The 25,966-nt window shown below is 37.5% G+C and overlaps 1 protein-coding gene across 2 annotated transcripts in view; it reads left to right on the top strand.

Annotated features, from left to right (window-relative positions):
- CDK14 (cyclin dependent kinase 14) overlaps positions 1-25,966 on the top strand; it is a 562,594-nt gene that overhangs the window by 145,091 nt on the left and 391,537 nt on the right. For both annotated transcript variants that reach the window (XM_039250036.1, XM_039250037.1), the window contains exon 5: positions 24,912-24,991. In XM_039250036.1, the coding sequence (XP_039105967.1) occupies positions 24,912-24,991 (80 nt within the window). The remainder of the gene's footprint in view (positions 1-24,911; positions 24,992-25,966) is intronic.

Raw genomic sequence — 25,966 nt, 5'->3', positions numbered from 1 at the left:
TAAGCAAGAGTCAGATCTCAACTGACTGAGCCTTTTAGGCACCCCATCCCAAGGACTCTTGTATATTAAGAGAATTGTTAAGGTTCTTTCGAGCTTATTCAACTAATGATGAGTGTTTATTATATTGTTTTTATACTATAAGTGAAGAAAAGATGAATCACATGTGGATTCTGACCTTAGGGGACATCACAGTCTTGAAGGCACATGGTCCATATATCTAACGCTATAGAAGTTAGCATGTAGTGTATTTGATATGAGCTAGAATTACAGTAACAAAAGGTCCAGGTAAAATGGTATGGGGTTTTCAAAAGGAAGAAAGAGAGGATGATGTTGACTAAAGGATTTAAAATATGTTCTCTTCAGGGATGACTGATCAAATTCACAGTTTCATGTGTTTTAATTTTTTTTTTTAAATTTTTACAAAAGTTTTAATTTTAATCCCAGTTAGTTACTATACAGTGTTATGTTCTTTTCAGGCATACAATATAGTAATTCACCACTCCCATACATCACCCAGCGCTCATGCAGACAAGTGCACTCCTTTAATCCCCATCACCTGTTTAACCCATCCCCCCAGCCACTTACCCTCTGGTAACCATCATTTGTTCTATATAATTAAGAGTCTGTTTCTTGATTTCTCTCTTTCTCTCACTCTCTCTTATTTTTTTCTTTGCTCATTCGTTTCTTAAATTCCACATATGAGTGAAATCATATGGTATTTGTCTTTCTCTGACATACTATGCACAAAAAAGAATGAAATCTTGCCATTTGCAACAACATGGATGGAGCTGCAGAGGATAACGCTAAGCCTCATTGCTTTTAAATCAAGCTTTCCTCATCACTGTGTGTATTCATAGCATCCTTGGGACACTTGTCTTTTGGGCTGTGGTACCCAAGCGAATATAGTGAGATTTTCACCCTTTGTTATCAGACTCTCCCCTAAATTTGTTAAAGAATGGGCACCTTAAAGTAAAAGCAAACTGATTCATTTGGATTATTGTGCAGACTTTGATTAAGTAAAAAGTGTTATGTTTAAGTGTTGAAGTGGAATCTCTTTTAAGTTTATTTATTTTGAGAGAGAGAGAAAGAGAGAGAGAGAGAGAGAGAGAGAGAGAGAGAGAGAATCCCAAGCAGGCTGTCTGCACGGAATCCTGTGCAAGGCTCTATCCTGAGATCATGACCTGAGCTGAAATCAAGAGTCTGAGTCACCCACGAGCCCTAAAGTGGAATTGGTTTTAAGCAATGTAATTGGCCAGGGTTGATGGGTCATTTATTTGTAAGCCCCCATAAGTGCCTGGGTGATGTAGATAAGAGCTGTGACCACAGCACCTCAGACTTGAGATGTGATGGGGACTTCGTGCTCCTCAGTGAATTGGGATCTGCAGAGTACACCCAAGTCTCTCTTGGACACTTGAGCTCCTGACCCTCCCTAGCTTTCTGCACCCATCACAAGTGCTGAGAAGTTATGAACCTTTCCTTTTGCCTACAACAGAGTCCTCTCCTTTCCTTCCTACTTATCTAGGGAGGATGTAAGGTTTTTTATTTTCCCATACTTTGTGTCACTTAGAGAAGGAAAAGCCTGGTCTTTGTTCCATCTCTGGAGTGAGAATATTGGACTTATTTAGACCAAGTCAGCCCACAGATGGTTCTGATTTCTGGTCATTTTTTTTTTCTGCTTATCTTCAGTTTCTGTTGAGGTGATGGTGCCAAAGCCTTACTCCTGTGGGAGCCCGCTAAGCAGAGAAGCCTGCCCACACTGGTTTGTGCCAGCTGTAAATTGTTATCTCAGAGGTCAATAAGAACAATGGAGGAATTTGCTCACTTTATGTAACATGAGATTTATGTGATTGAAAGTGCCAATCTTCTTTTAGCATTTCATTCTGCCAATTTGTGCTGAATAATTGAACTTGAATGAAACGACCTCATAAATTGAGAGACTATGCCAAACCAAGACTGAACTATACTAAACACATTTCAAAGAGCTCTTCAAAGCCCCAGGAGAAATAGGGGGAAGAAATGCTGTTAATTAAAACAAGCAGCAGCAAGAAGAAAGGCTGTGGCAGCTAACCACCTTTTCAGAATATGTGAGATTAAAGAGGTGGCTCTTACTGCTTGCCCTGAAGGTCAACTCTATTGAAACACTATCAGGAGGAGCCTGAAGAATTCTAAAAATCAGAAATCCCCAGATGGAAAACACTGAACTCCCAGTTCACTGAAGTTTCCATCTTAAGTGTTGACACCTGGACTGTCATGCTGATTTCTAGCATCCTGAGAGGCTGCCTACCCACAAATGGGAACTCTGTACAAAAAAGGCAAATCTGATTACATTTTATGAGCTCTGCAGCAGGATGCTCCTGAGGCCCAGTCTCTGTTTCTCATTAGGCCTGCTCTGATTTTCTTTTAGACTTTGGGTCCACAGGCCAAAGCTTATTATCACCATTTGCATTAAAGATTGAGCCTGTGTCCACACTATTAATTACAGGGTATGAAAATGGCATCATAGTATGTTAGTGTTAGCTTTGTAATTTAAGGCACAAAATACAGCCTTACAGTGTACACATGGTAAGAGAAACTGGATCAAAAAGAAAAAAGCTAAGGGAGTAAATGAGTTTACTTCTTATACCTTTCTGATCCAGGGTTCCTTGTGTCTAGGTGAAAGTTGAAAAAGTAGAATTCTTATCTTTACCTAAGCCAAAGAGGATACTAGCCCACCCACCACATCTATTAATTAAAAAAAAAAAACACCTTAAGTCTCTTCAGATTGCAGATTCAACCTTGACTTCCTTTAGAGGAAGAAGACAAAGCATTGGAGTCTGGTTCATTGGTACAGCTGGTTTCATTTAGTTTGCAGCAGATAAGCAACACCTAATCTTTTTGACAAAAGTGACAATGGGGATATTGTTTAGGCAAGAAGCATGATTTCAATTACTAGACTATACTGTATAGGAATAACTTTCCTATTAGACAATGTTAAAATATATTGGTGTCTGTTAGCCATTTTTATTATCAGAATTCTTTGTTTGATTAGGAGATCCTCAAAAGAAGCTGTCATATTTGCTGTCTTCAGAATTGTGGTCATATATCAGATATGCCCAGCTAGTGAAAATGGAGGCATTTTTTTGGGTAGTGGAGGAATTTTTTAAAAAGTTAGCATGGAATATCCAATTATTGTAATGCCTGGGCTTCTTGGATATCTCCCCATGGTTCAGTTTAAGTGGTTTCTGAGGAAGACCAGGGAAAGGATATAACAATAAGATTGGTTTCAGTTTAAAGCTTACCGAAATCTCTGAATTACTTCATTATTATTGTGATTCTTTTAGTTTCAACCAGGATGCTGGGGAAGTAGCATCTTTCTATTCTAAATCAGTAGTTCCCAACTGGTTCTTGATTTTGCTCCCCAGGAGACATTTGATAATATCTGGAAATATTTTTGGTTTTCACAACTGAGGGAGTGCTGGTGATGTTACTGGCATCCAGAGATGGGGGATGCTGTGAAACATCCTACAAATGAATAGCACAGTCTCTCACAACAAAGAATTATTCGGCTCAAAACGTCAATAGTGACAAGGTCTAAAAGCCCAGGCCTGAACAAGAAATGCATAGAAGCAGTTCCTGTTTTTCTTCTTTCCTTCCTTCCTTCCTTTGATCCTTCCTCCCCTTCCTCCCTTCCCTCCCTCTTTCTTCCTCTCTCTTTCCTCCCTTCCTTCCTTCTTTCCTTTCTTCTCTTCTTCTTCTTTCCTCCCTCTTTCCTCCACCTTCCTCCTTTCCTTTTCTTTTTTCCTTCCTTCCTTCCTTCCTTCCTTCCTTCCTTCCTTCCTTCCTTCCTTCCTTCCTTCCTTCCCTCCTTCCTACAGTGCCTAGTTAAAAGAGCTTCTACCTTTAGAGACATTACCAAAATCCCAGTGTATTCTGTGTCCTGGGCTAGGCAATGAACATGTAATGGGGAGCAAAACTAAATTCTTCTTTTCATGCTGTCTGTCATCTAGTGGGGGAGAAAAAACTAATTAAGCCGGCAGACACATCTGTAATTTAAATTGCATAAAAGAGAGCTATGAGAAAGAATTAAGATAGAGAATGTTGGGTAATATATATTTGCATGAGAAGGAGGGGTGAGCAATAAGCCTGCTTTATATGGATAGACAGTAGCAGCCTTGCTGAGGAGGGGACATTTACTATTAGATCTGAAGAAGATGTGACCAAGCAGGTAAAGTATAGGGACAAGAGTTCTTCAGGCCAGACCCCAAGGAAAGCTTGGTGTGTTGTACAGACTCAGAGAGCCTCTTGCGACATGGGGGCGTTCAGGGGGATTGGTATGAATTGAATTTTGAGAAATCTGCAAGGCCTTATGGATCAGGTTAGCAACATTCTGTTTATATATTACTGCAAAATGAATCACCCCAAAACTTAGAGACTTAAACAACAGCTATCATTTATTTTACTCATGAATTTGCAATTGGAGAAGGGTGGGAAAAGCTTGTGTCTTCTTCACGTGTTATCATTTTGTGCAGCTTGACTGAGATGTGACGGATCCGGTGCCAGTATGGCTTACATGGCTGGCAAGTTGGTGCTGGCTCTTCACATGGGTTGGGCTTTCTTAGAGTTCTCTGGGTTTTCTGAGTGAGCATCCCAAAACATAGGAAGTGAGACTTTTGGCTTCAGCTCCAACATATAAAAGCTTGGAGGCTGATGCCCCCATCTTTACAAGGAGATAAAACTAGACGAGCTGAACATCAGCAACTTTAGTTCAGTTCATCAGAGAATGGAGGCCACAGGGCAAACCATGGTACTAAACTCTGGAGAGACAGACATATCCAGGTAGACATAGCCCAGATCTTCTCACTGGGAGCTGCTGGCTCCATAAATCGGGAAGGATACTTAATTGGTAATTGTTATGAGTTGCTGGAGACAGGGTGTGGTCTATAATGAGAGTGAAAACTCCTGGGGAAGGGAGTATTTCTCACTCAGATTCTTTCCAGCCTTTCTGCCTCACATAAGTGGGGAAACGATGGTCAGTAATGGTGAGGGCCTCAGGGAAATAGATTGGGAACACTGCTGTCAGGGAAGGGGTTGAAAGGGAAAAAAAGATATGCTACTCTACTGAAGAAGCTCTTGTGAAGGTCACATCCCACAATGCAGGCTCACTAAAAGAAATCAGACTCATTCTGAAGATTTGAGAATGTTCACACGCCCTCATACCTTACCACACTGCCAACAGGATTCCAGCCTAATAACAGTAGGTTATAGCTGAAAGAGTTGCAGGACACAGACTCCCCATGAGGAGGAGTACTAATGGCTTCTCAAGTCAGGAGGAGTGAAAAACAGCAACACAGAATAATTTGAAGCCTCTGGTACCTGTTGTTACAATAAACAGTAAACACAGCATAACTCTTAGCTGAATTAACATAAACCCTCATGTTTGGCTTTCAACAAGAAATTATAGAGCATTCCAAAAGATTAGAAAAAAAACACAGCCTGGAAAGACAACACAGTCATCACAGCCAGCCTCAGATTTGGCACAGATGTTTGAATTATCAGAGAGGGGATTTAAAATAAGTGATTAATATATTAAGGGCTCAAATGGAAAACGAATACAAAATGAAAGAAAAGATGGGTAATGTAAACAGAAATGAGAAAGAATCAAAGAATCAAAAGAAAAGAGAATTTTAAAAAAACCACTGTAACAGAAATGAAAGATGCTTTTTGTGTACTCAGTAGATGCAATACAGCTGAAGAAAGAGTCAAAGAACTCGAATACAGGTCAGTAAAAACCTCCCCAACTGAAATGCAAAAAACAAGAAAAAGAAAAACAGCACATTTGAGAGGCGCCTGGGTGGCTCAATTGGTTAAAGCATTTGACTTTTGATTTCAGCTCAGATCATGATCTCATGGTTTGTTGGAAGGAACCCTGTGGAGGGCTCTGTGCTGATAGCGCGGAGCCTGCTTGGGATTCTTCCTCCTCCTCTCTCTGGCCCTCCCCCACTTACTCTTTCTCTAAAAATAAATAAATTTAAAAAAGAAAACACAGAACATCTGAGAACTGTGGGATAATATAAAAAAGTGTAACACATGCATAATTATAATACCAGCAGAAGAATCAAGCAGATGTATTTGAGGTAAAAATAGCAGGAGACTGCAAAATTTATGACAGACACTAAATCACAGACCCATGAAATTTAGAGCACATCAAGTATATACTTATACATAAGCCCAACTGAAAAACAAGAATAAAACCCCCTTACACCTAGCTATATCCTGTTCAAGCTGCAGAGAGACAGAGACAAGAGAAGATCTTGAATGAAGCTAGAAGAAAAAATACTTCACTTACAGAGGAACAAAGTAAGCATGACACCAGACTTCTCATCAGAAACCATGAAATCAAGAAGAGAATGGAGTGAAATACTTAGGAAAATAATTTTAAAAATCAGCAATTTAGAATTCTGTATCCAATAAGTACCCTTCAAAAATGAAGGAGAAATAGAAGTCTTCTTAGACAAATAAAAATAGAAGGGAATTCATTGACGGTAGACTTGTTTTTTGAGAAATTTTAGAATTACTTTAAGCAAAATGAAAATGATACAGGTTAGAAACTTGGATCTCTATAAAGAAGAGTGAGAAGGGATAAAAAAAAAAGTAAATCACAGTCTTTTATTCTCGTAGTAATTGAAGTATAAATGAAATGTGTATTTAAAGCAATAATAGTAACAATTTATCGCCCAATATGTAAGTGAAGTACCTGATACCCAATACCCATAAGTGGAATGAGTGACAGCAGTGTGACAAAGGGTGGTTGGTGGCAAGGAGAACACTCAGAAGTGTGGGCTACACACTGACAGTGTTATTTGAAACTGGACTTAGATTAGTTAGAAATGTACAATGTAAACTCCAGTCCAACCACTGTGAAGATTTTAAAAAATAACACTGATATGCTAAGAAGATAGAAAATAGAATCATGTAAAATGCTCAGTTAAAATCAGAGGAGACAGAAAAAGAGCAAAAAAAAATACAAATATAATAAATAAGTTACAAATAAGATAGATATTAACATACCTGTGTCCAAATCACTTAGGGTGCAGTTGGTCTAAATACACCCATTAAAAGACAGAGATTGTCAGTATGGATAAAAAACAAGACCCAACTCTTATGTTGTTTACAGGAAACCTACCTTAAATATAAAGACTTGGATTAAAAGTAAATTGATAGATTAAAAAATATGCCATACTAACACTATTCGAAAGAAAGCTGGAGTAGTTGTATTAATTTCAGACCGAGTAGATATTTGTGATGATTCAGAAGCCCATGAGGATAAAAAGGGGGCATCACAGAATGATAGAGGTATTAATTTCCAAAGAAGGCATAATAATTCTTAATGTGTGTCAAACTTTGTGAGGCCAAAAAGTGATAGAACTGAAAGGAGAAATGGACAAATCCACTTTAATTCCCTTCTGTCAGTAACTGATGGATCAAGCAGGCAAAAAGATCAGTGAGGAACAGATGACCTAAACAGCACTACTGAGATATGGAACGTGGAAGCTGCCAACATTTTAAGGCCTGCGGCTGGCACTGTGTCACTTTCACCTACTTTATTGATAGAGTGTTCTGAGAGACCAGATTCAAGGGTGGGAGACATAGACTATGCCTCAATGAGGAACATCAGAGAACGTGGGGACTATGTTTTGATCCCTTACAATACAATTTGGGTGTGAGTTTAGTCTAGAATTACGTCTTTGCTCGCACCTTGCACAGAGTTCTTTCAGTTATCTTTCTGACCACATATTCATTGGCACCTTTTTGGGTTAACCTCACTAAATTTCAGATATATTCTTGAGAACAAGGGCGCAGTTTGGTGTTTAGGTGCCATGTGTACAGGGGGCCTTACGTCCTGATTTCCCTAGGACAATCCTGGTTTTTGCATATGTTATCTTTGTGTTGTTATTACTAGTGTTTCTTTTTATTGATTCAGTGTTTTTACTATTTAATGTCTCCATTTGGATGATTAAATACATGATCACCTTACTTATGTAGTACTTTATTCCTCTAGAGACTTGATAAAGCATTTTGCCAGAAAACATAATTTGTTTAAGGTACTTTATTATGGAATTCAACTGAGTATTTAGAAACATTAATTTCCATGAACCTCTGGGAGCTTTTCAAAATTTGTTTGTGATTGTCATTGAATCTCTAATGAAGGATTTGTCAATTAATTTAAAAAGTTTCATGGCTGGTTAATAACCTTCAGGTACAACACATTCTCTTCGACAGCTATTTAAGGAGTCTAGGTGTCATGAGTTTTGTGAAACAGAAGCTTATCATTGTAAAATTCAGATGACCTACCCAGATCCCTTACTGCTCATAATATAGATGATAGCTCAGAGTAATTCAAGATAGTGGAAATGCTGGGAATTTGAAACAGGAATTAAAGAGTAAGCTGGGACTTGGGTGAAATCAAGCACTATTAGATCTCAAAGTGTCAATGAGTTTTAGTCAGATGCTTATAATTTATTCAGCATTGATGCATAAAAAAGGAGTATACTATACCACTGTAATAATAAAATACTATACCATTTCTATAATAATAAGAGATGGCAAGTACTTGAAAGAAATTTAAAGATTTTAGGCATGAGACCTTTTTTTCATGCTTAATGGTTTGATTACTAAGCAAATATGTGCTCTCTTCTGGGATTCAAGTAAACAAACATACATTTCCCTGTATAAACAAATTTTTGCAAATTTGAAAAATAATTCTATCTCTGGTTCAAAATGGTCTCCTTGGGATTGCTGTATTTTTAACTGTCTCTCTTTTCAGGGATTTAAATCAATGATCCTACAGATCCACCAGCATTGCCTGAGCTGAGGGGAAATTGTAAAACACTAGGAACTTCCGGTGAATAGTTGAAAGCCCTGTTGTAACTCAAAAGAGAATAAGATAGAAGTCATTTGTTAATGGCCTGATGGGTGAGACAAGAGAGTCTCACAAGACAAGAGAGTCTGTACCAGCCAGCACAGGTACAGACAGACAAAAAAGCCCCTGAGGAAGTGGAAAAGCAACCAAAGACTTTTTTGTGTGTGTGATCAAACCCCTTAGGAGAAGGAAGAGGGAAATGGAGATACTGAAAAACTAAATAAATGTTATGAACGAGGCCTATTGGGGATCCCAAGGGAAGCTGAATTTGTAATGAGAAGGCAATGGGCTGGGTTAAACAAAGTGACAGTTATGTGAGATTTTGGTTTTGGTTTTGGTTTTGGTTTTATCATTGTTTGCTTTATGTCCCCGGGAAAGTTTTAGTGCTAAGCTCTGGAGAGTTGAGGGCACCTGGGACTGTGCCCAAAGTAAAGCATGGAGGATTATTAAATTAAAATAGAATGTATCTCATCTCTGAATGAAATAGAAGAGACGAAATAATAGAATGCAAATAGTTAGAGTTGCACAAAAGAGGAGCCAAAGAACATGAGAAGGATTGACTAGAGAGGTAGCCAGAAGACCAGCCAGATGGCAAGAAAGGCAGAGAGTTGCAGAAGAATATGGGTGATAATGTCAAATAGTCAGCCAGGTCCTGAAAAACTGAGTTCTGAAAATAATCCACTAAATTTTCAGTTAGGAAGGTTTTTCTTTGGTATGTGTAGGGGACCAGTGGGGATAGAGACCTAATTGCTTTGGATTGAAGAAGGGAAGAATGGAGGCTGAAATGCAGGGAGCAAGGGAGCAAAGGAAAAAAGAAGAAAGGACAGAAGTATTTTTTTCTCATTTTAATTTTAAGCCAGATGGGAAAGAATTTGGTATGTATATAGGTTATGACCCAGGCATCCGTAAAAAGAGAGAGAGAAAATGACCAAGGAAAAACATGAAATGTATCTTTTCTTTCTTGCTTGCTTGCTTGCTTTCTCGCTTTCTCGCTTTCTGTCTTTCTTTACGTGAGAGACTGCACGTGCATACACAATGGGGATGAGGCGGGAGCAGAGGGAGGGAGAATCTTAAGCAGGCTCCATGCCCAGCTTGGAGCCCAACACAGAGGCTCCATCCCCTGACCCTGGGATCATGACCTGAGCCAAAATCAAGAATTGGCCTGCTTACGGGTCCAGGGTGGGCTCAGTTAAACAGCTAACTCTATTTCAGCTCAGGTCTAGATCTCACAGTTGATGAGTTCAAGCCCCACATTGGGCTTTGCACTGGCTGTGTGGAGCCTGCCTGGGATTCTCTCTCTCCTCTCTATCTGCACCTGTCTCCAGCTCATGCTCTGTCTCTCTTAAAATAAATAAATTTTTTTTTTTTTAAAGAAAAGTTGAATGCGTAACCAACTAAGTCACCCAGGTGCCCTGAAGTGTATTCTTGATGAAGAAATTTGAGGAACTGTATTTTCTCTGCCACTTGAACTTTTATTCCACTTGTCTTTGGTAACGAGTCTCCCTCTTTCATGTTTTACTAATACATAGATCTGAAGTTGTTGTTTTATAATTTTGTAAACATTTATCATTTTTGAGAGAGACAGAGAGAGAGACAGAGAGAGAGAGAGAGAGGAGTAGGGGCAGACAGACAGGAAGACAGAATCCAAAGCAGACTCTAGGCTCTGAGCTGTCAGCACAGAGCTCGAGGTGGGACTAAAACTCATGAGCCATGAGATCATGACCTGAGCCAAAGTCAGACATTTATAACAGAGCCACTCGGCTGCCCCTGAAATAGTTGTTTTTATTGCCAGTTTTATCTCATGGAGGACTTAGACTTATAAAAGTATTATTATTCTTAAGTATGTTTTCGGTTTTGTGTTTTTAAAAACTTTAAATACATCATTAAGCTCTCTGTGTAGCACATGGATTTCTCTGCTTGGCTCCTTTCTCTTCATTGATACTAGTTGTGACTTTTTAATGACAGTATCTATTTTTGTGAATCTCTCTATCTCTCAGTACTACCTTTCTTTTTGTAATGTAGGGTCATGAAATAAAGCTAATATGGAACAGTTGGCTAAGCTTCATCTTGTCAGCTATGAAAATAGGGCAAATAATAAAATTGATTTAATACAGCTGTGAAGACTATATATGAATGAATGCATTTGGAATGCTTAGAATATTGTCTCAAATATAAGTAAACATTAAAAAAAGAAATATTTAGATGTATATATATTCAATTTACCCAATTTAAAGATATATTCCTTTTTTTTTTAACTTATTATAAGATATCATATTATACTGGCTGAAGTCTTTATTTTCTGGGCTAGGATTTGTATATAAGGTGCTATTATGGAAGAGAATTCCTCAATTGGATGACTACTGATGATTTCCCATCTGCTACAGTTGGAGAAGAGTCATGACATTTGTATCCATTCCTCATTTTAGGTGAAAACTGAGTCAATGTCTAATTACTTTTCAGTATATATTGCTGCTGAAGTCGGAGACCTCATCCTCCAACACTCATTTTGAACTTGAAACATCGGAAACTTTCTGTTGATGTCTGAGAAAATTAACACACACAAAGGAGAAACATTTAGGAAAGCTGACTTTTGTGATTTCTTAGTTGTACAGATTATTCTATAAGTGAAAGCTTATGTAATCTGCCCTATCTGTAGCTGTTTACTGGTTTAGCCGTTGTTTGAAGTAGTTGACTTCATTCATTCATGCATGCAATATTTGTTGAAACGAGACTCCACAAAAGCCATTTAGTAGGAGGAAAAGCCATTCAACATGTTTTCTCCCCAAAGTGACTAAATTATGTTGTCTCACTGAACAGAAATTAGATTTCTTATTGAAAGCTAGATTTGGTGGCTAAGACTTAACATTATTGAATAGGTTTTTGTTTAAGACCTTGTCAGTTTTCCTTATTTTATGGCACTAAACCTGGCAAAAAGAATCCTCTTTAGAAAAAGGATGCTAATGTCTTGTTTGATGGTGATAAACACACATGTTATTGCTTGAAAAGCCCTGCAAGTAGCATAGGTGGACTGTGTATTTGGCTTTCTTTGTCTTTAGTAGGAGAGTTTGGGTCACGTACCTTTCTTATGTGGTTCACACTATAATTATTGCTCCCCCACAGGGAATTTATGGGTAGAGTTTAGAAGTCTGACTTTCTGAAAATTCTGACACTGCCTTTTCTGGTTGTGTGATTGGGAACTGTGCCTCAGTTTCTTTATAAAGTGGAGATAACAGTAGTATCTGTCATGCAAATTTGTTATAGGGATTTAATGAGACAGTGTAAATGAAGTCCTTGGCCCAGGGCTTGTCCCACTATAGGTACTTTAATAAGAGTGATATTCAATACAAGTGCCATTTTTGCCTTAAAGACACCAAATGTTTTGATTTTAAACTTACTGGCTGTGTATAAGACCATTTGATTCCAAATCAGGCTAATTTGTACTCTGGCTCTGTTGCTAGGTTTTGGAAGTAAAACTAGCATAGATCCTATTAATTATACATAATTTTTATAAATGTCTTTCTTTATCTAATCAGCTCTTTAGTAGTATATAAATTAACATAAACCCTGATCCTCAACATGTGTAGGTAGATTGTTTTCAACTGTATGTTTAATTGAATCATTTTTTACTTTGACACCCTTCTTGCCTGTAAAGCATTTTAGTGCCACATTTATTTTTAGAATAGTTTTTTAGATGCAGTAACTCATGATGCCTAAGCATTGTTCTCCAGTTTCTCCAGTCCTTTTTGTCATAAAAGACTTCATTCAAACTAGATAAATTGGACTTTGCTTGATATTGTTTTAAAATTTCATCTTCGGGCACCTGGGTGGCTCAGTCGGTTAAGCTTCCAACTTTGGCTCAGGTCACGATCTCACGGTTCCTGGGTTCAAGCCCCGCATCGGGCTCTGTCTGACAGCTCAGAGCCCGGAGCCTGCTTCAGATTCTGTGTCTCCCTCTCTTTCTGACCCTCCCCTGCTCACACTGTCTCTCTCTCTCTGTGCTCACACCGTCTCTCTCTCTCTCTCTCAGAAATAAATAAAATAAATAAATAAAATAAAAAATAAAAAAATAAAACACTAAAAAATAAAATTTCATCTTAAAGGAATTTAACAGTGACATATTTTCTATAATTATGACAGTAATACATTTTAATGGTGAAAATACAAATCATTCATAATCCCCTTGATTTGATATGTCTTAGTCATTTAACCAAGGTACTCTTTAAAAAATTTTTTTTTAAATGTTTATTAGAGAGAGACAGAGACAGAGTGAGTGAGCAGGAGAGGGGCAGAGATTGAGAGAGAGAGAGGGAGACACAGAATTTGAAGCAGGCTTCAGGCTCTGAGCTGTTAGCACAGAGCCCAGTGCAGGGCTTGAACCCACAGACCATGAGATCATGAACTAAGCCGAAGTCCGATGCTTAACCAACTGAGCTACCCATGTTCCTCCCAAGTTCCTCTCGATTATATTTGTTGGTTATCCATGGGCCTTTGCAGTCAAACCAAAAAAAGAAAATACTAGCTTGCTCTGCTGGTTGTAACACAAACTGGATGGGTGTGTGTGTGTTTATTAAAATGGGTAGAAATAGACTGAACTCTGAATACCCCTGCCTTAATGGCTCTCCAGGGCTGTTTTAATTGTTTTATCCTGCTGTTCCAAACTTCACTTAATTTCATATGGCTATGTTTGAATGGAAAATGTAAGATCTCTGTGGTTAACACTACTTGGCAATGAGTATTTGGGGATTCTGTAAAGCCTTGTGGTAAATCAGTAATGTGCTTTTTGTTGGATCTCATTTAACGTTTTTGGAGGTGCTTTTCTTCCTGAGAGTGGAAGCTCGACTTCTCTCATGCTGCTGAACATGTGTGGTGGAGAATGGCAGACATTTCTGACTCTGATAGAGAAATAGGAACATCATGGTTTAAACATATCTTTGAACTGGGAAGCTTGAAGCGCTCTAAGGTTGAGCATCAGACTTTATCCTCTTCTTTAATCCCAGCTCATGTAATGACTCACTCTGATAGTGGTGCTGTAGTTAGACTTTTCAAAAAGAAAGTTATGAATGAGTGGATTTGATTTTTTTATATTTAGATACAGTATGAAATATAGTATGTAAGCATAAGCTACAAAATAGTAAGTAATGCAAGATAGGAAAAGAGGATATTATCATCAAAAAGTATATCCATTTCTTTTCTACTTTTTTGAAGCATTTTCTATGGGAAAAACGCTTCTGAAGATTAAAATCTGTTTGAGGTGGCAACTTGACCTCAGAAGGAGAAAATTTGATTTCTCTAGAAATGTAAAATGCAGCCTTTTCAAAGACCACAGTAATATGTTTCCCCAGACAAGTGTGCTTGAAGGCGGGACTAGGGAAAAGCAGGGAAAAAGCCAACTATTTCTTTTTTATTTACCTTCACACCATCCCTTCATCCTTAGGTTTCAGTGTGTTTGAGCACACATGAGTGTTGCATGTTTAGGGAGATAAATTGGTGGGTGTTACGGAGACAAATTTGTAGGACTAATGGACACAGTAAGTTTTAAATCTCACTATATGTGAAAAATCAACTTCTAAAAACTCTTAATGAGCTACTTTTTAAATTTATGTTCTTATGAAACCCTCCCATTTCACCAAATAAACATTTCCCTATCTAGTAATGTCAGCAGTATATGTAACCAACTACTTTTACATCTGTTGGTGTCCTGGGCATCTTTTTTGTGCTTTGCACACTTTTTTCCCCCATATGTTGACAATTCTTCCACTCCTTGTCTTTGATTTCTTTACCTTCTTTTTTTTTTTTTAAACAACTTACCTTTGTTCATCTTACATTTTAGTCGCTTGATACCATATTATTTCTTCTCTAGCTGGCAGTCTCCTCAAAGGGTGCATGCATGTGACTTTTTACTCTCTCCGAAATGGTTCTTTGTGTCTGGAGTTATTCCAGAAGAATATGGAAAATTGTAAAGTCCATTGCCCTAGGTCTCCGAAAGGTTAATGTATCAAAAGGGATGATTAGAGTCTCAAAACCAAACCAACACAGACCAGATCTCCACTATACAGTGCAGCTCAGTGAGGGAAGGAGAGGAAGCATTGGAAACCCAGGAAGGGGTAAGGTTTGAAGTTGACACATAGAAGACACCATTGGGGTAAAAAGTGGTAAGAACAGTGCAGTTACTCATCACCTGTTCTGTGTACATCACTGCTACCAAGGTGAATTAGCTCTCAGCATCAAAATGTAGAACAGATACAGGAGTGAGTTAAATTATCAAGTGTCTTGAGAAGTTTGATAGTACTATGGTTCTCTAAAGAGTTCTGATTTAAGACTTGATATGATTGTTGCACTGAATTTTAAAGAAATTGGGTGTTGTGACTGTCTCATCACTATCCATCATCCTTGAGGAGCTATGAAAAGCTGGAGAGGAAGCATCCTGGAGATGTCCACATATTCATGGAAGATGATGGATTCTGTGAATCAGATCCAGGGGAAATGGTGTGACCTTGTCTCCACATCCCCTTCACCTTCACCTTTCTCTAATGGAATATTTTCAGACAGATTATCATGTAGATAACTTCTGAGTAGTCAGAAAGCAAGATCGTGATTTTAGAGTTCTTAAAAATTGTGTTATCCTAAATAACTTTAATTCCTTTTCTGATCAGATTGTTAAGCTGATGGCACAGTAGCACACTGTAGATTATTGTATATTTGTTTTTCCAAATGTGTGGGTAAATGTGGCTGTTTATGTACTGATAGGTAAGAGTGTGATAGGCACTTGAGGGCTGTGCTGTTGCTGGTGGTGGATTTAAAACAGGCTGGTTAAGGATACCTAAGAGTAGTAGGGTTTCTAGTGCCTCTTTTATATAATAAGAAGTTGACTTATTTGTTCACACTGAGCCCAAATTGTTGCTAGATGCACATATTCTAGTACAGTCCAGTGGTAGAGGGAGATGGTCAGTGCAGTAGTCTGGGACAGAGGGAAAGGAAGGACTGGATGGATTGGAGAGATTGGAAGTGAAAAGAAGAGAGAGGAGAGGGAGAAAGAAAGAGGAAGAAAGAAGATAATTAATGAAGCCAGGTCCCCAGAAAGGTAGATGGGGTGAGGGTCAAGAGTGTGGTGTGGGCACTGCCTTGGATCTCATCCTGCTCAGTGTTTTCATTCCTATCTCAGATTAGGAGACAGAGAAGGCTGGGCAGCCAGTGTACATCAAAAGCAGGATTGGAATTTAGAGCATACATGAGAGGCATGAGTTGCTGCTGACAAGTTGGAATTTTATTAGGGATAAATCAGGATCCTGAAATGTTTAAAAAGTGAATTATGAGACACAGGACAAGTTAGAAATGGTGTGATCGCAGGGTGCATGAAAACTCAGGGCTTTTAGTTGTTGGCAAGATTAATATGAGTTTACAGATTTTTGTGACTCTTCTAGTTTAAAACATGCTTAGACCAAAGTAACATGAGGCCGTTCAGTTTGTGCAACGAGGAAGCATACTACCCCACTCCACTCAGCACTTAGCAGACCACATCTCGCAGAGTGTACATCCTGGCAACCACATTTCAAAAGGGGCTAATCAGCTGAGACTCCTCAAAAGCTTGCAACCAAGTCTGTGAGGGCTGTACAACTATTTCAAGTAGCTGAGAATTTTTTAATGCTTATTGTGAAAAAGGAGACTTCAGTGTGTTTGAGAACAGACAAAGGAAGAAAGGCAATGAGAAGTTGATGTAGGAACCTGTAGGCTTAATAGATTGTTTCTCAGCACCCAAGGGTGTTTTTAAAAATACAGATGCTAGGACCCCACCCTACCCCCAAAGAAATCAGGGGTTGGGCCAGGCATAGATATGTTTTAAATCTGCCCAGTTGATTCTAGTATGCACCCAGCATTGAGAACCTGTGCCTTAATTTCCATGTAGCTGCAGAGGCTGGCCCTAGACCCCTTCATGTCTTGCCTAATGCTGAGGGGCAGCTATGCTGAGGGGCAGCCAGAACAGCAGTCCCCATTCCCCCGGCTTCCGAGGGACTGTCAGGATGGAGTCCTCTGGTCACATCACTGCTTACTATGGGCATTACCCAAGGTGTAAACTCCCTTATCACCTGCTATCTCTCTGACCTCACCTACCATATTTCTCACTATATCTTTTACACTGTCGCTTTCCCCTATCCTTTGGGATCTTCCTCTTTTTCCGAGATCTAGAACATTGTCCTCTGATCAACAGATGGATTCTCTATCTTCTTCTGAAGTTTTCCTTAACCCCTGCTTCAACAGAAAACTGGCTGCCTCTTGAGGTTATTACTTCCCTTGAAGTCCTCCAAACAATTCACAAATATTTGTGTCTATTCTAGATTTTGTCGCTGAGATCCAGGTCCACAAATACCAGTGCTTGCTATGTGTCTTCACAGGGCGCACTCCCAGAATAAGCTCCTTCAAGACAGGACTCTTTGGTACTCTGTTTAAATCTCCTCTTCTGTTTCCTCAATTCAGTAAATGGTACCTCTCTCCATCGAAGACACTGAAGTCTGGACATTTGGAATCTTTTTTTTGATCTTTGCACCATTCCCTATGCCCATTGCCATTTTCTTGTATAGGTTTCACCAGTGTTGAATGAACAAATGCATGAAAAAGTGAAGAGGCTGTGCTCCTTCTTCAGAATTCTTAGATCTTGTTTTACTCTCCTGACAGGTTAAATGAGTATCATTTTCCTTTTTTTCATTCCTTTTGCCAATACACTGGGTTTTTGCAGCCACCATCTTTCCCTGCAACAGCTCCTGACCTCCCTCCCTACTCCCACTGTTTTGTTCCTTCAGGCCATTCTCTATACCATAGTGAGTGAGCTTTAGATACTTTGTTTATTCATTTATAATTTAACTATAACATTTCCTTTCTTTAGACACCTCCCCCAGTGTTTTGTTTGTTTGTTTGTTTTGTTTATTTGTTTTCCTTTCCTTTTTTAATAAAAAGTTTATTTATTTATTTAGAGTGAGAGCAAGTGAGGGGCAGAAAGAGAGGAAGAGAGAGAGATTCCAAGTAAGGTCTGCACTGTCAGCACAGAGCCTGACACAGGGCTTGATCTCATGAACCACGAGATCATTACCTGAGCCAAAATTAAGAGTTGGATGCTTAACCGACTGTGCCACTGAGGAACGCCCCCCCCCCTTTTTTTAAATCTCTTTTCTGTGTTTTTTAAAGATCTCTGTAATCTTGCTCTTTTATACCTCTTTCTAGGTGCCTCCCTAACCAACTCCAGTCACTCTCACCTTCATATATTTTTCTTTAACACTTCATGTTCTCTGCCTCTGAGCTTTTGTACAGTTGTTCTATCTCTCTTAGTCTATTAGTTCCTCCCCTTGAGATTTATTTGTTAAAGTGACAGGTTCATTTTTCCTGTAGAATTGCCTCTATCCTAGATTTTTCTGATTGTACCATTGAGATGGTATCTTTTAACTTGTTACATTATCTCCTTAAAATAAGTAGTTAAATTGCAGCTCAGTCACATTCAGGTGAGATTTGGTCCATGCGGGAATGAGGACTTCCATTGGGAGGTGTATCATATCTGGTAACCTCTCTTTGTGTTTTTAGCAACCATTAATGATCCATTAAGTAAGTATGGTTAAGAATGGTGTTACTTAAGGGGTGCCTGGGAGGCTCAGTTGATTAAATATCTGACTCTTGATTTTGGCTCAGGTCATGATCTCACAGTTCATGGATTCAAGCCCTGCATCAGGCTCTGTGCTGACGCTGAGGAGCCTGCTTGGGTTTCTCTCTCTCCCTCTCTGCTCCACCCCCCCCCCCCAAGATAAATAACTAAACTTAAAAAAAAAGAATGGCGTTATTCAAATTCTGTCATTATTCACTTGTTATATGCAGTGCCTCTATAAACAGAACCTTCCACATAATCAACTATCCGGTGAGATTGAAGGACTGCGTATATGAAAAGGGAAGGCAAATGCTTGATATATTTTCCTCAGCAGTTTTGAAACTATGATATGGTTTTGCAGTATCCTCCAAATAAGACTCCTATGGGTTTTTTTTTTGGGGGGGGGGGGTCTCATTATAAAGTTACTGATTTAAACATATTTGATAGCATTCAATCACAGATATTAGTTGATTAAATTGTTCCATCTGTGACTGGTGAGACCCTCCTGCTTCTCTTTGACACTTTATGTCAGTCTCATTGGTAAGACTTAAGTGCAGGGATCATGTCTGTGTTGTTCATCCTTTATCCTAAGACTAGAATCATTATTGATTTAGGGGCAGGATATTAAAACTTAATTAAGTGTTAATTAATTACATTGATTAATTACTGTTATGGAAGAGCATTTAGTTTAGGTTTTGTGGATTCAGAACTTTAATCAGAGAGAGGAAGTTATAGGAAGCAACTTTTGGCTCAACATAAGGACTTAAAAATTTGGGGTGTTTTAGGGGAGGTGTGTTCCATTCAGTCTTCTGAGGGGCTGCTTTGTTCTAGGGAGTGTGGACGAGGAGAGACAGTCAGATCAGGGAGGATCTTTTTCCTTGGGAGCCTGAATAATCATTCAGGTCACTTCTGCTTACAAGGTAATGAATGACTCTCAAATCCTTTGTTGACAGATTTTATTTTTGGAAAGGTGGAGAGTTGGCTGGTTTAAAATTGTTGAAATGTAATTATTCTGTTTTCTCCCGTGAACAGTGTATGTCACTCTAAATTTGGTTCAAAGTATCATGAGTTTTTACAGTTGATGAAACATTGGTAATGTTGAATTACACTTTAGTAGCAATTATTCTTTTATAAAAGGTTATAATTGTTGATTTAACAGACCCTTTTCTCATCATGTTAAATCCTCAGACCTTTTGCATCATTGGCCCTATTCTAATAAATAACTGTTACACCATTTTCTTTTTCATCTTTGGATTTTATTAGAAAAAGAAATTAATTTAACAGAAATAGCATTAGTCTTTCTCTTCTCTCTATTATTTTGATAAAGATTAGGATGAAGTGTAATTCCTGGCAACTTACGTGGAAATTCTAATTTATTTTTCCAGAATAAAACATAGTAAATAGCACTTTCAGGATACTGCAGAATTGCAAAGATTTAATGATATTGAGATGATTTCTCATTTATACCTGAATAAAAATTGAATTTAGATGGAGGTAGCAAGACCAAGTATTTAGTTAAGTATAAATGTAGTATAGTATAGTTAGCATTTTAATCAGTGTCTTAAGAGGGAATTAATAAAAGAAGCACTATTGATAGTACCTTTAAAATATTTTTAATGACTTTGCTGAAAATTTATAAATTCAGCCCAGTATTTTGTCCTTGATACATTCTATCATGCCACTGTCACTTCCTGAGTAGTATCCACATTGCCTTCTGTTGCTTCTAGATGAATACAGTAAGGAAGCAAGCGTTGATTGTATCCATCTGCACTTGGTATTATTTCCTAGCAGTTTCTCTTGAGACAAAGTCATAATGGAAGAGAGGCAGAATATATTAGATTTTCCAGAGTATATTAAATTTCTTTTAGGTATATTGCCTTAATTTCCTTTGTATCCTCTAGTCATAATTTCTTCTAGGTGTTAGCACTCGGACAGTCTTTTCAAAGATGACCTAGATAATATTTGTAATTTTGTTTTACTATACTAAATTATCCTATGAATATGAGGTAGCTAATGGAATAGAAGATCTTTGGGCTTTCCTTTGAGGATTTTTGCTCATAAGGAAATTCTTTTTGCTCATCATCTTTTTGAACCTGCGAATTTTACCCTGAGTGGGGCATTTTCTTGTATAGGTTTCACCAGTGTTGAATGAACAAATGAACAAATGCATGAAAAAATGAAGAGGCTGTGCTCCTTCTTCAGAATTCTTAGATCTTGTTTTACTCTCCTAAGAGAATTTTATTATTTACAAACTTAGGGCATACAGAACTGTGGACAGAGTTTCTGAAGTTGGTAGAGATTTGGATTTGTTGCTAGAGACCATTTGAAAGTTTCAGCAGGGCTCTGCCAGGATACCCAGTATCCCCTGTCTGTGTGTGTGGATGGCTCTATGCTTGGGAATTTCCCTGGCTCTTCCTTATCCTGCACTTTACAGTTCTTCTGTTGTGATGGGTAGACTAAAGCAGTGAGTCACTCATTCTTGGGCCTGAAGTCAGCCTCACAGCAAGGTCAAGCAGTTGTTGGAAAAATTAGAGAATTGTAAGGAATCTCTGAAAGTAAAATAGCTCCTTAAATAGCTCAGGACAACTAGGTGAAACTTAGTAGTATCTCCAACAGATGGTAGTATTATTAACATAATTTAAGATTTTTTTCTTTACTGTGTTATTCACCTGAATTAATGTCTCCATTGCCAATCAAGCCTTGATTGCCTTCTATTCATTAGCTTTTGATTTAATTAATGAGACTTGTTAAAGAGGAATCTTCAGTGTTTCCCTGTAAACAGCTTTAATTTATTGATTCATTTGGAGTTTTGTAATTATTCTACAGAGCTTAAGTCAATGTTTGAAGAATATGTTTTGAATCTTTAATAAAACAGTTTAAACTACATAAGGTGTTATTAGGTACAAACATGTTCTTTTCTACGTTATTCGATGTTATTTTCATAGAATAACAAGTATCTTCTTTTGATATCTTTAAAAAATGACATTTTGTTAGAGTTAGTAACTTGAAACTTCAGGTATTTTAGTCTGCATACTAAAGTTTAAAAAAAATGCATCAAAGGTAAACATTAGAAAGTTGGTAATGTTATTTTTTCCCCAAAGGTATCTTTTTCAAAGGTGGAGTCAGTGACTTAATGTTTTTACTAGGCTTTAGAACTGAGGGATTCAGTGGTTGGTAAGTGTCCAGACATGGTAGAGAAAAACTAAGTAAGAACAGAGAAAGTCACAGTGTCTCTAAGATTAAAGAGCAATTTGATAATCAATGTGATTCCTAATGGGAGACCACTAAAGCGGCTGAAGAAGAGGGAGATACTTGATGAGTGGTTCAGGCTCAGATTATTTAAGGGTAATGGAGTTTTGAAACATAGCTGTTGGGTGCAAAGGGATTAAATAACAAAACATTCTATAAACTAAACTTTGAGGAAATGAAAATTTGTCATATATGTATGCATCAAAATCAAAGAGATACACATTTAATTTGAAAAAAGAAATAAATACTTAAACCAAACATGAAGGAAGATACTGAAAACTTTATTGAAATTTTAGATTTCTGAAACTTTTGAAAACAAGAATTATTATACTTAGTTCTTGAGTTATCTTTCAGGTATAAGAAAGGAATTGCCAGTATATTAACATTACTAATATTCATTCAGTGATAGTTTTTGAGAGCTTACTCTATACCAAGCAGTTTTAGGCACTGGACACATAACAGTTAACAAAACAGAAAAACGTTCCTTTGTGCCTGGAGTTAATAGTCTACTATAAGCTTTCAGGGAATTTTTAGTGTTATGTGATGTAATACATAAAACTCAATGTTTTTAACTGTTAGGATTATCATAGCTATAAGAAATAATGCATGGATTTTCAATTCATGGAGAATTAAGCTTTAGAATCCAAATTCCATTAACCTGGATTTTGTATTTTTATGCAGTTATCATAGTAAATAGGTTCAAAATTTTTTTCACCACAAAAAAATGCACATTAATCTATGAAATTACTAAAGGTGTTCTATTTCTAGTTGAATTTAATGAATAAATACTGGTTCAGTTGAAGGTTTATCTCCTTTCAGTGTATCATAAGGAAATGAATTATCGCTTCATAGTCTGAGAATGTTTTAAGTATATAACCCTCAAAAACATGAATTCCCTGTATTCCAGAATTCAGTTCATGGCACGTATAAGTTAACGATCTCAAGGGAAATAGAAAAGCTTTGTGGGAAGAAGGTTTTGTGTATTTTTTTATGGGTGAGGGGAAAATATCTGTAAATGAGGGTAAAGTTCCAAGCAGTTCCCGGAATCAGTTGCTGCCTCCCCTGGGGAGCCAGTGATGAGCTCAACTGGGCTGAGAAAAATCTGTGCAGATGTCAGCACTGACTGCATCCCAGCCTTCAGCCCCACTTAAGGCGCATAAAGGACAAAGTGAGAGCACAAGGTCCAGTCTCCAGTTGAACTCCATGTGCATAGCAATTTTTGGCCTGCACCTGGGTACCTGGAGCTCAGTTAGGATTGGAGAAATCAAGGTAATGTATGGCGAGAGAAGAGATGAAGAGCAGAAAAGCAGTTGGCCTGTCATCCCAGTGGAAAGACAAGGGAAAATAAACACAACTCTTAACCTTGAGAAGATGGCACACTGTGGAGCTTTATAATCAGATCTCCTTATCCCATGACTGTAACCAATAATGTATTCCAATAATCTTGGACAAGGAACACCACGAGGTTGGCTGGGCTGTGATAAATTCCTTGGACTTTCAAGTTTTGTCTCTGTAGCAGTTTTTAGAGCAAAAACAGACCAATTGGATGCAGTTCTTAAAAAGGAGACGTTCACATTCTTTATTTCAGACTTAGGCACTGGATTCTCTGGACCACATGAGTTCTTGTTTGCTGGTTCCATAAACTCTGAAGATTTTTTGTTGCAATTTAAATTGAAGTGAGAAACCATGTTTTATCTATCAGATTGGCAGAGTCAGTGGCTGGTAACATAGTAGAGGTTGGGGGGGGGAGTAACAGGTGCTCCTATCAGTTGCTATTGGAAGTGTAAATTAATAGAGCACATAGGATAATTTCCCAATATTCATTAGAATTAGAATTTAGATAGTTTCATCTTGCAATTCCACTTTTAGGAGTTTATCTTACAGATATATTTTTACGTGGGTGAAATTACACATCCAAGAAGATTTATTGCCATCATTGTTTTAGCAAAAATTGGGAACATGCTAAATGACCATCTGTAGAAAACTGGGATTAAATAAAATGTGCTATATTTACACAAAGGAGTACCCTGTGGTCTTTCAAAAGCAGGAGAAAATTTTCTCTATGAATTTATGAGGAAGTCACCAAATTTATTAAAAACAACATACAGTACTCCTTATGGCAATCTCTGTGTGTGTGTGTGTGTGTGTCTGTGTGTAAGTATTATATGAACAGCAGTAACTGGTGACCTCAGATGATGGGAGCTGGGTGACTGAAGGAGCATGTAACAGGGAAATTTACTTTTCATCAAATGCCATTTTAGACCTTTTACACTTTAAATGTGTGCTTGTTTGCCCTATTCTTACTAACCAAGAATGCTGCTATAGGCCTATAAAGTAGAAAGTAGAGCATTCAACTAGAAGACCAGTACACATAGTCATGCTTTTGTTAACAGAATTGAGTAGATAAAAAAGTTATATTTTAATTAGAGCCACTACATATTTAGAATGTGTCTGGAAGAACCATCTGCTTTGGATAAGGCTTGTGTAATCTTATAATAGTAAAATATTCATAACTTTTATTTTGATGATATACTGTATATATCATAAAACACAATCAGACCAAATATAATTTTAGGATGCTCTAGTAAAAAAAAAAAATGAGAAAGGGAGTAATGGGTGATATGGAGAGAGAAAAAGAACCAGGGAAAAGGGAAGAAAGGAGTGAGGAGAGAACACTGAGTGTGGAGTTTCTGACCTTGGGGATTGAATGACTTCAGTTTTGACTGAAGATGAAGACATTTCAGCCTAGCAAACAAAGGAGCTATTAGAAAAACTAAGGGAGAGAGTTACTTTGATTCCTTGATTTCTAATTAATCTGAGAATAATTGATCAAGCGTGATGATTTTGATAGGCACTGGTTCCATTCTGGAAGAAACATAGAGTGAATCACTGAAAACTTTGGTTAAATCTTGGACGAGGCAAGTGTGAATATTTTAACTGTGAATATTTAAAATGTGAATATTTATGATGATGATACAAAATTCCCAGTCTTAAATTAGTCTTGTTGTGGTGGCATAATTGAGTCACTGACATTTTCAGTGCAAAAATGCATATAATATAAATTGTAAGGAAATTAGAGCCATAACCGGAACATATTTTCAAGGATTTGCTTCTCATCTTTTCTTTTGTTTCTGCCAGAGTAAATGGGAAGTTGGTAGCCCTGAAGGTAATCAGGCTGCAAGAAGAAGAAGGTACACCTTTTACAGCTATCAGGGAAGGTAGGCATTTTCTCTTTCTCTTTGCTTTTGTGTTTGCATGATGCCAATAGCTGTTTAAATATTGCTTCTGGATATGCTGAGTTAGTAAATTATATGGTTGCATCTCATTGGAATGTAGAAACTGAAATTTAAAAACCAGCACCTCCTGCAATCATATCAAGTCATGTTAAATAAAATAAGAGAGTTCTCCTGTATACTCAGATGAGGGGGGGAAAGCCTCCTGCTGTGTATTTATGGTGAGACTATAACTGACTGAGGAATTTTCTATGCCTGGTTTTGTTTGCAGGGTTTCTAAAGTACACATTGATTAATCTAGGATTACTTTATATTCATGACATTTAAGGAAAGTCCTTACACATGGTGGGCTCATGCTATCTTATTAATCATTTGTATTTATACTCGATTTCTTTGTTCCTGTCCTTTGTAATATTTTCTATTGTTTTTTCTTATTGATTTATAGATACTCTTTATATATTAACATCATGTATCTTGTAATATTTTCTTTGTCATTTTTCTAAAAATTCCATTTATTATATAATTTGTTACATATACATTTTTAATTTTTACGAAATAAAATGGCTTTATATTTTGCTCCATTTGTACATAGTTTTTATACTCTCAAGAGAATAAAATATCTTTTTATTAGTTGGAATTTTTCTGTTCAGTTTCAGAACTTTTGGTTATTAACAGCTTTACCTCAACTATATTTTTAAAAAAATTTCAGTTCCAGTATAGTTAACATAGTGTTACATTAGTTTCAGATGTACTATATAGTGATTCGACAATGCTATATATTACTTAGTGCTTATCATGATAAGTGTGCTCTTAATCCTCTTCCTTCACCTATTTCACTCTCTTGCTTCCACTTACCTCCCCTCTGGTAGCCATCAGTTTGCTTTGCTTTTCTTTGTTCATTTTTTTCCTTAAATTCCAAATATGACTGAAATCATATGATATTTGCCTTTCTCTGACTGA

Source organism: Hyaena hyaena, unplaced genomic scaffold (genome assembly GCF_003009895.1).
Source record: "Hyaena hyaena isolate Hyena2069 unplaced genomic scaffold, ASM300989v1 scaffold_357, whole genome shotgun sequence".
NCBI lineage: Eukaryota > Metazoa > Chordata > Mammalia > Carnivora > Hyaenidae > Hyaena > Hyaena hyaena.
Note: the sequence above shows the minus strand (reverse complement) of the source record. Positions and strands in the feature narration are given on the sequence as shown.